Here is a 13,658-nt window from a genome sequence, read left to right as displayed (position 1 = left end):
GGGATCAGTTAGCCCAGCCACCTGTCACCTTTACATCAGCGACAAACTCGACACCTGCCCACTCCCTGTTCCATCACTACACCCCCAAATACCCTTTAACTCTCACTGTGGTGGTGAAGGAATGAATGACTGAACACATCATTGGCAACATCTGCCGTGTGTCTGCCTCTGCGTCTGAAAAGACAAAAAACAAAAACAAAAACAAATCAAGCAACATAACACAACAATATCCCAGTGTGTTGCTTGCATACATTTGTGTTTCTTTTCCCTAGTTTACTTGTTGTATATTTGCATTAAATCGGGAAACACAACCTCCTTGGTGGACGTAATTAATAAAGCAATTATGAACATGCAGGAAAAGGTGGCTTCAGATTGAAACTTCATATTGTATCATCTTGTTTTTCTTGTTAAATAAGTTTCACATTTCTAAAATTCAACCAACCCAGAGTTCAGTGACATTAAGTCATACTTGTATGTCTGAACTGAATTTGTTATTATTATGGGTCAATAATGAGATCCTCACATCCTGTCTCACGAAGAAGCTTGATATACCAAACGTGTACACAATCTGGGTGGAGATGGGACACCTAATACGCGATAAAGAGATGATGTTCCAAAAAAAAAAAACAGAATCTAAAACCATTGTTCCCGTGGGCAAACCGTGCACTACACTTGATCAAAAAAAACATGGTTTTTAATGAATGAACGTCAGGGTGTGGACACCTGATATAACAAGAGAGAACAGAAGACCTATTAAAAAATATAACATGCTATAGGGATTATAATTTGCCATGATACATGTGTGACTTAACCTGTAGAAGGGAACTAAATCAGCGTTTTTGTAATTTTTAAGAATAATTGATGGAAAAAAAGTAGTTTTTAGCCCATTTTATTTCTTCATTTGTTCATTTTCAACTGCTTTATCCAAATCCATTTTTTCCTTCTGCGTACTTCTCATGAACGCAACTCCTAGACCATTTCTGATATGTAGAAAATTCTGGCGATCTGTCCAGGGTGTGACCCCGTCCCGGTAGAAGATGGATGGATGGATACCGGAGTTTTGCACCCATATACTTGTCATTACGGTAGCCCCTCAGGACGTCTGCGGAACGATTCGCCTCTAAACCAAACCACCAAAACTTTAAGGCATTATTAGTAAGCAAATCAGAAAAGAAATCTTAAATGAATAAAAGAAATAATATCCACTTTAACTATCTGTATAAATGCATATTTAATTTGACACTACCACATTCAAAGGATGTTAGTGAAACACCAGTTTAGGAATGAGATTTATTCAGACATTAATAATATTTTCTTTACTTCAAACTGTCCAGACAGATATCAGAAAGTATGTCCAGCACAATGTGAATCAAGTGATCTAAGGAAGAACTAAAATTCTTCTTCTTCTAAAAAAGTGAACATGTCATGTGAACAGTGACATTGAAAAATGTTCCAAAAATGTGTGCCATTTATTTGCGTTGCTGTTAATGTGCAAAGGCCTTTAGAACAAATCTCGGGTAGATGATACACACACAAGTACATGCTGAGTACAAACACACCCTCCAGAACTTAACAATGTTAATAAATTAAAATCTCAATCATGCTATCATCATTATTATTATTATTATTATTATATCAATATACTAGATTATTTATTCAGCGGTGAAAGCAGAAACAGTCGACCCTGAGGCTCTCTGTTTGCTCACTTCAGTCAGTCTCAGAAAGTTTACTAATTCTCTCAATTCTCTCACCAGCACATTATCCACAAATATACTGTGAGCCGTGTAACTGATCCTTTACCTGCAACTGAAAAACGTACAGCTGAGGTATTGATTTAAGTTAAGTGCACCCACTATGTGGGTTAAAGCTGCACGACAGACGATCACCCGCAGGTTGCCGCGTGGTTCAAACACAAATATCATACGAAAAGTCCTGCTTTACTTCTACACTACATATACAGATCAAACATTACACATTTAGCTTGTAAAAAAAAACAAAAAAAACGACTACATGCACGCGGTACATGCGTGAGTCGGGGTTCGGGGTGTTCAGCTGAAGGCTGGGTTGCGAGCTCCAGACGAGGTGCTGATCACGGGGCTTTTGCCTTTGAGGAGGGTGAGCGAGAAGATGAAGAAGCAGACGCTCATGACACCCAAGATGATCACTCCTGAGATGAGGGCGCCGGTCACCGTGTTCATCTGAAACTCTGGAGCTTTCAGCAGGCCTGGAACAGCACAAAAGCACCAACGGAACAATCAATTCCCGTTCATAAATGGCTCACCTCAGAATGCAAAATCGCCCACATCGAAAAACGCCCACTGAATATTCCGCTGTTTCCTTGTTCCTGAGAAAGTGCACACGCTGGGAGGTCACAGTTGGATTTTATAGCAAAAGACAAAACATTTCAGCCATCTGTGCAGGAATTAAACAGCCTGAATGTTCAGCAAAAGAAGGGAAAGTAGAAATTCAACCTAACAGCAGATAACCATCTATTCGCCGTGATTAGAGTCGCACAAAAGACACAAAATATGGACGCCGGACGGAACGTACTGCATTTCATCATCGCTTTCCTACTGCACTGCCTCAAATGGGTTTCAAAAGGAGCATATTTTCTCCAAGTTTACACAGAATTTCGTCTTTCTTTCTTTTTTTTTGTGTGTGTGTGTGTTGTCTACCAAGCAGCAGACCACAGTTGGAGACAAATTTGACAAAAAGCCTTGAGAAGAGTTGTTACAGGGGTTATGGTGACATTGTGATGTGTTTTTATGGACAGGATGTTGACTGGTGATGCCATGAAGACAGAGCATTTAGTGGGTGTTTTGTGCCCAAAGTGGGCACTTTAAATTCACCGTAGGTGTGAGTGGTGAGAGAGTGAACGGCTGTTTATCTCTATGTGAGCACGTTTCCACGAGCACGACTCGCCTCGCCTCTGCACAGCATGGTTATTTTGCTTCTCCATTAGCGATAGTGCCTGGTACTTTTTTTTTTTAGTACCTGCCCACACGGGGTGTTCCAAGCGAGCCGAGCTGACACGATTGGTCACGTCGTCAGACTGCCGTGACCGATGCCGAACTGTAAATCAGCATTTACAGAGTCTGCAAAAGACTCTGCAATCCTGAAAACGTGCGTTAATCGCCAACATTTACCAAGGAAATGTCTAAAATCTCAATATTTAACAGGGGAGTCTGGTGTATTTAGCGACAGCACTGCTGAAAGCCTGCGATCACAACCCCTGCACAGCTGTATTTCAGTGTGTGTGTCAGACAGAGTCATGCAGGAAGAAACAGAACAAATCTTTTTAATTCACTGATTCTGAATGCTTCAGTACATGGAAAACAACTGCTTCACAAGTCACTAGTCATGGCAGTTTCACGCAGCCGTGCTGCTGAGACGACCCCGCCCACATTGAGGAGGTGCCGCGGATAGGAGGATAAAGCAGTAGAAGATGGATGGATTTTTGTGCCCAAACCTAATCTAGGAAATTGTTTTCACCACCCTCACTTCCTCATTTACACCTCATGGTTATGCAAGTGTGCATAAGTAATGTACTTCTCTGTTTCATAAAACTCATTCCTTACATGTAAGTATAATTGAAAACGCGGCTCAGTCGCCAGACACTAAATTGTAGGACACGCGCGTTTCTTTCTTTCATTTGAAAGAAGAAAAAAAGGATTGCCTGCAGAACGCATTGCCCTCTCTTGGTTTCGTGCAAAGAATAAAAGCAATCAGCTGCTGTTGCCCTCTGTGCCAATTAGTGTCTGGGGGAGTTTCCAACTGTCTCTCCATTCAAATAATTTAAGGGGTGTTGTGCAGCGCAATTACATTTAGAATAGCACAGGCTGAGAAAAATGGCACGTTAGTGCAACTCCTGCAAGGCACGGACTTTTGCAGGATAATTAGACATAACAGAGTCATAGAACTGAACTGCACGAGGCGTTTTCCTTCAGCATGGTGGCTTTTGCTTATTGTCCTGCTCCCCTCTTTCATGTCTTTGAAAGGCAATAAAACATGGAGCACACGTGGAGCGGCATGTATAGCCCTGAGGTATTTTATAGAAGCATTAGTGTTGATCGTGGCCTACAGGCGAAAAACAAAGAGTCACCAAAAGACCTGGTTTGCTTGCCGAAAATCACTATAATCAATGCGTGGGTTTTCTCCAGTTTCCTCCCGCAGTCCAAAAACATGCAGAGGTTAGAAGAGTAACCGTTATTAACCGAGTGTAATAGCTAATAAAGGTCCTCATGAACATTTGATGAACGTGTCGTTGCACACACAACATGACAGAACGTCTTACCGAGCTGAGAGTTGTTGGTTGGCGTTTCGTCTGTGAACACAAAAGGCAAAAAGGGTGCGTTTAATGTAACAGCAATATGTATATCATTTCTGTACAGGATGCCTTCAGGCACCCTTGTGATTATCTGGGTCACCCTCATTGGTTTTCGTCATTGGTCAACAAAACTCTGTGTCAGATATCCAGTCTGACACACTCGGGTACGTTTTTAATGTCGTTTAAACACCATGTTGGAAATGATGGTATATTTATTATGTATACTGTATTGGAGGAGAGGGTGACTCTCAGTTGCAGAGGAGCAGCAGTTGCTGGGAAACTCTGAGGAGGAGGATTAACAAGAGGTAGAATGAGGAGCGTTATCAGTACATACCAAAGCGAGTGATGATGGGCCCAGCGGTCAGGACAGCGTTTCCAGATGCCGCGCTTGACTCTTTCCCCTCTGAGACGTCTCTCTTTTTCCTGCTGCCACAGATCTGTGTAAAAAAAAAAAAAGAAATGTCAGAGGGAGATACGGTGACAGAACGGAGCCTTGCACGTTCCCGTCCGTGATCCTCGTGATACGGATCACTAATGTGACCCGAACCTCTCCACATTTCACAGTGTATTCTATCCAAGGCTTTCCCGGTTACAGCATTAAATGAAACATGAAGGATTTAAAAGGACTAACGCTAAATTATTCCAGCGATTTGAGTCATTATTGACGCTGCGGCATTTATTACTTGTCTTACGCCATAAATGATTAAAATTGAATGATTTATAAGACAAAGAGACGAGATAAGAGCGCAATGGCTTCACAGAGAATACTGAAGTGAAGTGAAGATGGAGAAATACAGCTGCCTATAGAGAACACTGTTTGGAAGCATGATCAGGAATTCAGGAATATGTGATTTTCTTTTCTTTTTAAAGGTTGGGTTTAAAAAAAATAAGACGCAACTGAAGACTGTTATTATTAAACCTTCACCTCCTCATACATGTGTAATGTAATCAATAACCGAATCATTAGCTTCTCACCGAAACCTGACAACTGAATTTCGGGTGAACCCGGCGTTGTCTCAGCCTTACATCACACTTAAAAAATCCGCAGGATTACATATCTTATCCCCGCTGGATGAGCACAGAGCCGGCATCGCCGACAACGCGATTTGACATCGATTTGTTTGTCAAACGCTGTCTTTACGGGATGAACAAGCCGTAAAGACAGTTAAAGATAAGGAAGATTAAGGAAAGGTGTGCAGTGTCAGCCAATCACAAAGAAACAGACCTTGAGGGCCTTTGTGGAACCCTTCTGAATCTCCTGAGAGAAATTGGCACCTCGCTATCATTTTAAGCCAAAATTGAAACAATGGGAATGTTTACTTTAGAAAATCCGCCACTTAAAAAAAGGAGTTTTGTCAATCTGTGTCGTGGAGATGCCGACAAATCACACTTGTCGCATGCTCTCCTCAGAGGTTTCTCGTTCTCACTGGCATGAGCAGCGGACAGTCGTCCGATCGGCACAGCTTGGTGACGCAGTGCAGGAACACCGTGGACATCTTCTGGTTCTTGTGCTTCACAAAGCGGAATACTTCAAAGGCAAAGCGGCCCATTTGGCTCTTCCCGTTCTCAAAGATTGTGGTCTGAGGGTCTTTGTTGCAGCTGATGGGGACGGGGAACGGGGGGGGGGGGGGGGTTACAAAGGATGGTCATTAGAAGCGAGAGGAAAAAAGCAAAAAACAAATCAGAGATGTGTTTGCCGTGAGACTCACCTAACGAAGAGATCATAGCGCATGTCATCATTAGGGTTTCCGGAGGGCGTGGTGTAGCAGTACTCCATTAGAACGTTCCATCTAGTTCACAATAGGAAAGAGTTCATTCGCCCGAGCCTTTCTTTGTAGATGAAGAGTCTATCTTGTCACCTAGAAACTGTGTCTTGTAGAGAAATAGTGTTTCTTCCAGTGTAGGAAGCAAAAGTTCAGACACCTTCTTTGTTTGTATTGTTGTCGAGAAGTGGATACAATGATTCCAGTAAGTCTACACTTTTGGAATAACGCTTAAGCTCCCAAGATTTTTCACATTCAGGTGATAAAGAGTCTAAAGTCCATACAGAAAATCAGGGATTTTCTATCACCGCACACATCATATGAGTTGTTGATCCAATGCCGCCTCATCAGTGAGTTCAACTGTGTTATTTTATGTCTCATGAATAAATGATTCAAACTTATAAAACCAAAAGAAGGCAGCAGCAGACCTGAAGCTCACGTGTTCTCCTCGTAAGGTAAAAATGCATCATATCGGTGCAGATATCACTAAACAAACTTGCAATTTCCACTATGTCTGCAAAAAGGCTTAATATATTTCTCAAGATTTAGTAATTCGCTATTGTTTTTCTTACAGCAGTTAATGGGATTTCCGTGCTGTTTTGCAGTTTGCTGTTAGTTAAGAGACTTTATTTTAAAGAGATTTTCTAAGATCCAGTAGGGGAAACAAAGAATGCCCCAAGAAAAAAACAAACATGAAAACATGTTTACCCAAAGCAAGATTAATTTAACCGTGATATCTCTTCTCTTCATTCTCTGGTCTTACTCACTCAAGCTAAACACAACCGTTATGTTGTTTAATGAATGTGTTGCTTAGATGTATTGTGGCGGCATGAAAGACAACACGCTTTCTTTGAACTGTAGCTCTGGCAGTGGTAACTGGTTTGAGAGCATGATATATATACAGTATATATATATATATTTATATATAAAAGAATTTAAATACTGTATAAAAAAATGAACTAATAGACCTGCTTTCAAAATTACAAGTAAACCAGGTTGGCTTTAATCAGATTACATTGCGTTGTTGATGATATATATGGTATAAAATCTCACACAGACGAGCTGGTTCTCTGCAATAATGACGTTCACTCATCTTGAGCATATAGAAGAGGGAAAAGTGAAGAGACTTTCATCTAATAATGGCAGCTCTTTCCCCAGAGTACTGAGTGCTAAACTGGCAATTATTCTCCATGTCTTGATCTGATCTTAACCATGACATTTCTGTGCAGTAGATTAAGGTATGTGGCGTTACGTTGCCATGGTAGGGTACCCTGGTAACGCGTGAGCTGCCCTCATAAAACTTAAGAACCCAGTTAGAAACCTTGAGTTTCCTCAACTTGTGTAAAGCCTCAGCCTTTCACGTGGTTGAGCACTGCCTGCCCGCTTTGTATCATCATGAACTGATGTCAATTCTTATAATTGTTTTATTTAAGGTGTTTTTGAGTCAAGCTGCAGTTTGCTATGCAGCACCCAGTCAAGTCAAGTCGGCTTTATTTTTAGAGCACAACAACCACAGTTGACCAAAGTGCTTTAAAACAGTGACATAATAGAATAGTAAAAGTGTCAGAGTTGACTATTCTTATCCTGAAGTGAAGGCCAAGGAGAAGAGGTGGGTCTTAAAGGCAAATTTAATTTAATTTCCACAGGTAACTCGTTCCAAAGTTTAGGGGCAGCAGAAAAGGCCCCGATCACCCCGTGGGTGTTTTTAGCCGGGATTTGATCACATCTCAGAGCAGCCTGTTATTAGACCTCAGAGCTCAGCGGATGGAACAAGTTCAGAGAGGTGAGATGGTGCCAAACAAGCATTAAGAGCTTTAAAAACCAACAATAACATTTTAAAATCAATCCTAAAACAGGAACAGCCCCAAGTGGAGAGAGCACAACACGGCTGTGATGATGTGGTCTCTCTTAAAAAGGAGTCGCTGGACAGGTGACTGGTCTAAAACCAACATACAGGGAATTACAATAATCCAGACATTAGATACACTAAAACATGGTGTATTTCACTGCACAATATGTGAAAAATACCCACCTTACATTTGTCTATTATCACATGATGTCAGATGATAGTGAACGTGTGTAGTTGACATGCAAGTGTGTATACCTCTTGTCCAGATTGGAGGCTTTCACAGCCACGTACACACGTGTCTTCAGGGTGAGGCCCGCCATGGGAATGGCCAGCTGCTGCCCATACGACGAGTCCTGCGCACGAACCACAAAGCGTTTCAGCAAAGTGTAGGAAGTTCAATGAAGGATGTGTCCATCAGGAAATAGTGAACACAAACAAAGATCCCGTTACCTAGATTGATTGGTTCACTTTCACTGCACTCGTAGAGAAACAGACTGCTCTATCATGTGCTTTCATTTACTGTTATGTTGTTTAGTTCATAACGACGTGTTTAGAGAACATTATTTTAAATGAATCATAAGGTTAATTGGGCATAATTCTCTCAAGCTGCGGCATTAAAGGTCATCTATTAACAGCCTGAGCTGCATGAAAGGGTTTATGCACTCGTGGTGTCGTCCCCTTTTGTGCATTCACTTTCAGAAATCATTGAAATAACAGATTTAAAAGGTGGTTAAAGATTAGCTGTATGTTATGTTATTATATCACAGTCGAGGGGTGACGTGAACTCACATTGTACAGCAGGAGATTCAGCGTGCTGATGAAGGTACCGTTGCTCTCCTTCACTGTGATTGCAGCTGCTGACCTTCAGAGAAGATGAGAAAACATTTTGGTTCATTATTTAAAGACACTCAAAAGCTTATTCTGGGAGCGCGGATGTCGAAAATAAACCGGCAGCATTTATAATAACATTAATAATAATAATAATCTTCACCTTCATGTTGTGATCGCAAAACTGTAGCTTTGGAGCACAGTTTGGAGAACTGGGCGCACTTAAAAATGTGGATTAAACGGCATCATTATTTAGAGGTTTTGTCGTCTCTGAATGCAGAAATTCTCTATTGATCTGATCACAAATAGACAGAAACGATGCTTTTAACCAGCCTGACTGAGCAGATGTGTCTGTTGTCGGTGTAGTTTTTACCTGTATCAGTCTGTGCATGTGTGGACATCTCTGCAGTACGTTGAAAGGACACATTTTGATGCAAACCTCTCTCTGTGAGGACGTTTGTGACATTGTAAGGACATTTCTTGCATCTTTAAAGGGCTTTTTGGGGATTAAGACTTGGTTTAAGGGTTAGGGTTGGGTGAACGGTAAGTAAAATCAGGAAAATAGAATTAATATCGTGGCAGTGGCTACAAACACATCAACAAAGGGCCTTGAGGAGTGTAAACTACTTTCAGTTAACTTTGAACCTGCAAGTGAGTCACAGGTTGAATGCCTCCTGATGACAGATTTGCATGCACACGTGTACAAGAATGTGGCCACATGTGTCCCAGGACCTCCTCTGAATGTGGTTTGAATTACTGAAGATCTGAAGACACAATCAGGATGTGTGCGCGTGCACGTGCACAAATAACCTCTGTGCTAAACACTTAGGATCACTCAGGACAGAAGTTAGTAAAGTTATACAGTATTTTTCATAAATATTGTTTTTTTTTTTATGTCAAAATGTCCCTTTCAGACTTTTATTTAACTGCCCTTCTGCATCCCCCCCCCAACTCAATTTCAAACCAAGTTAATTCCAATCTGTATCCGAAATCTGTATTTATATTCACGGTGGCAGACAGTTTTATTCCGGGTAGCCTTTTAACGACACCGTCTGCTTCACCGTCTCTGCTATAACTCCTGGGGCAAACAGCCTATGGAATATCAGAGTGAAGTAAGAAGTATTGGCTCCTACTATTTAACCAGAGTGCTGCCTCATTTTCATTTTATTGTGTGTATTTATCACATAATGTGCTTATTCTGCTGCCAAGGCTCCTGTGTGAAGCGCGGGGAAAGCACAAAGACAAGAAGACAACAATTCCCTCGTCTCCCGACATCAACTATCCAAGTTTTTGTAAAATGTAAAAGTGAGGAAATGAGACCTACGTGGCCAGCTGTGTGTTGTTGACCAGGTATTCCAGTGGGTAGCTGCAGCTGAACTTGTACTGCAGACCTGGCAGGTAACTGATGATGGTGGGGGGATCCGGCGTGTCGATGTACCCAGATATGTTACCAATCTGCACCAGGGACATGTTCCCATAAGCGTTGGGTCCATGAGCTGTGGAGACCTGCAGCACAGAACATCACGTATGGTTTAATACTTCTCCCTGTGGCTCACTAACTGGCCGGCACAGGAGTGAGTACCGTCAGCCATACCTCCTGAGCACACTAATGCACCTCGCTAATCCCCCCCCAATCCCCCTCAGTCATTCCCTTATCTGACAACAGACCCTCCAGGAATAGTCCCGTTCCGCGCAGCTCAATCACGGAGCAAAAAAAAAAAAATATTGCTGAGAGACAGCTCACAGCAGAGATTCAGTTTAAAAACTCCCCATACACTGTTTTAAAGAATCGTTTGCTCGTCATCATCCTGACAGGGCCTCCAGGATCTCTCGCACGACGCCTTCACACAGACAAGACGTGCCGGACTTCATTCCCGTGCAGGAAAAAACACAGCTTGTCAACATCAGAAGACGGATACGGAGAGCAACACAGCCAGCTGAGGTAGAAGTCACGTCAGATTTTTATAAGCTGCTGGCAGCCTTTTTGCTACCGTTAAAGTTTCATACTACATCTCCCTGTGCAAAAAAAAATGTCATAAAGATAGCATGTCGAGAAACAGAAAGACTCATCGACCGGGATTAAAATATGGACCATTTCCTGGACCATTTCCCTGCCCTCCACACTCCACTCCCAAACTCCACACTTCTACCAAGTTTCTAGAAAGTTCATTCAAGGGTTTTTCTTTAAAAAAATATTATTACCAAGAGACAAAGAAGAGGGACCAAAATGTCCTTGGCAGAGGTCACCATGTAAAGCTTCACCAGAGCAACTTACAATTATCCATTGTTTGAAAAAAAAAAAAAAAAAAGAATAGAGGAAGAAGAAGATCCCCAATCCCCTGTTACGCAGCCTCACAGACAGGCCTCCCTTTCAAGTGTCTGAAAGTGAATTTTACACTAAGTAACGACGGACTGGAGTTATAAATAAGTGGAAATTGTCACTTTGTGAATCCATCTATATACAAATTTGAGCAAAATTGACAAAATAAAGGATGTAGCATATACAAAAATCTCCTATTACTCATACTACGTGCCTATTCTGTGATATAACTAGCAATTTATCTATAGATATGTGTACATTCAGGTTCTTTTTCTGCTGGTAAACAAAATGAACTGTGGAATTATTTATGCCGTCAGTTTTATATCAAAGCTAATGTTGCTATAGTCAAATATTATCTTCATCATATACACCAGCACTGTGTAGAGTACTTTTAAATATTAATATCAACTTGTTATTTTCAACTTTGCCACAATTAAATACTACAAAAAAATGATATTTTCTGATAGTATAATACTTGTTATTATATTATACTTATATAATAATAACACCAATATTGATTATAATAATAGTTTTTTCTCCAGCGATGCAAACACTTAATATTGTGAATAAAACTCTGTGTCTCCATTGTTCTGCTTACCACCAGGGAATTACCGCAGGACTCCAGCGACGCCAGGCTGATGCTGAAGATTACAACAGTGGGGAAGGTGTTGTTATTGATGAATCCGCGGCAGTGGGCGTCTCCATGGCGACCGTTGAGGGCCAGGTCGGTGTCGGAGTAGCCGGAGAAGAGGACCGGACAGAAGTTGATTTTGAGGGTGATGGTCTGAACCCCACAGTACACGCTGATGTCTCTCTCCGCTGCACAGGTGCACGCACACACACAACTACTCAGTGAGTGAATGAATGAATTCATAACTTTACTTTTAAGTTAGTTCCTAAAGTGTTAATCGCTGATTTATGGACATTTTCTCTCACCTTAATGTGGCTATTCATATATATATATATATATATATATATATATATATATATATATATATATATATATACATTCTGACCAGTAACTCAGAAATATAATGAGTTCCTCACCTGGTAAGCGGTTGTGAAAGTTGCCGTCACAGTTGAATCCATTAAATTGAGCTCCAGCTGATAAGGCCTTACTAAACAGTAAAAGAATCAAATGTATATGATCCATTTCAGCACCTGGAACAGAGCAAGAATTAGAAAAATTAGGACACAGTTTTACAGAAAGTTAAAAAAAAAAAAGAAATCCAGCATTACTTTCACTGAGAGGGAAAAAAAACCCTCTAACATATTCTATGCTAATGTCAAAGAGGAACATTTTCCCCCGAAGATTTCAGCTCTCCTGACAGTTCTGACTTCAGAGGAGCATATTTCACATGGCTGCGAAGCAGAATCAAAGCAGACAAATGCCACATTGACTTATCTTTGAACACCTGCAGGTTTGGCATCAAAGTTAAAGTAAATTATGCTGACTAATGTGTTGATAACAGTGGTCATTCCATGAGGTATAATGGCATATCTTTGTGAGCACATCTCATTGTCCCGTTATCTCATAATAGACGTCAGTCGCACGCGCACACGCAGAGTCTCAGTCCCGAGGAAAATGACAAATTAAAGGATTAATTGCGCCATTTTGTTTGTCGTTAACGTCTCCAGCTCCGGCAGCAAAGGTTGATGTTGTTCCCACAAACTTGAGATAAAACAATTGCCCTTTAAAAGTATACATCCACTCACCCTGGTTCCTGGAAGCCAGCAAGTCAGCGGTTCTCCATAAGCTTGGGCCAGACGACGGAGTGGTCCACACAGCATCCCTGCCGGACAACTAGAAACAGGACTCAGGGGCAGGGGGGGAAAAAGGGATCCCACACATAAGAGATTCATTATTTGAACATGTCAACAAAAAAGGGCTGTCCGGGGCGAACATGGGAAAGTCCATCAAATCTGAATGTGTTATACAAATCCTTTCACGGTCGCAGAAACATGAGCAGGTTTTGAAGTTTCCCACTCATATCCTTTCGGCCCAATCTGCCTCTGTCACTGCTCACAAATGGTTTGACGCTGCATGAGGTCCAATGGCAGTGGGGTGGGGTGAGGTGGGCGAGCATGGGGAGCGGTTGGGGGGGGGCGATGGGGGAATTATCTTTTCATCGCTCCAGTGGCCCCGGCCTGCTGACTGAGCCGTTCCTTTCTCCCTGGGCTGGCCGGGGAGTGCAGAGCACAACCCGAAACGGGCCCTCGGCCACGGGAATCCACGCTTTTCATGCTTTGTGTGTGGCAGTCCTCAGTCAGCACAGCAGCAGGCAATCTGCTTGGCGGAGCTGCGGGCTGCTGCAGGCCTCCTACTCATACCTGATCCCCCCCCAATCTGTGAGTCCTGCTCACAGGACTGCCACCGCAGAGATAAAACAAAGTTCACAGAGGTCCCCCCCCCCCCGTCCTCCAGCTGCCCCGTCCTCCAGCAGACGACACGCGGTGATTCTGCACGAGATGGATAAGCACAGTGCAGTGAAAGTTGTGATAAAGTCCAGCGAGAAACAAAAGAGGAGCACAAATGTGCTTGCTGACCTTTAGAGAATCCACCCACTTGCA

At 42.1% G+C, this 13,658-nt stretch overlaps 1 protein-coding gene across 1 annotated transcript; it reads right to left on the bottom strand.

Annotated features, from left to right (window-relative positions):
* Positions 1-873: 873 nt before the first annotated feature.
* Positions 874-13,095, bottom strand: zpld1a (zona pellucida-like domain containing 1a). The gene is made up of 11 exons (XM_058627724.1): positions 12,804-13,095; positions 12,135-12,248; positions 11,686-11,906; positions 10,092-10,273; positions 8,729-8,801; positions 8,195-8,292; positions 6,037-6,117; positions 5,755-5,926; positions 4,662-4,764; positions 4,295-4,324; positions 874-2,224 (listed from the first exon to the last, which is right to left on the bottom strand). Exons 2-11 carry the CDS (start codon positions 12,238-12,240, stop codon positions 2,049-2,051), a joined length of 1,242 nt encoding a protein of 413 aa, XP_058483707.1. The 5' UTR covers positions 12,241-12,248; positions 12,804-13,095; the 3' UTR covers positions 874-2,048.
* Positions 13,096-13,658: the final 563 nt, after the last annotated feature.

This window comes from Solea solea, chromosome 4 (assembly GCF_958295425.1).
Source record: "Solea solea chromosome 4, fSolSol10.1, whole genome shotgun sequence".
In the NCBI taxonomy this organism is placed as follows: domain Eukaryota; kingdom Metazoa; phylum Chordata; class Actinopteri; order Pleuronectiformes; family Soleidae; genus Solea; species Solea solea.
This window is presented reverse-complemented; position numbering and strand designations above follow the sequence as displayed.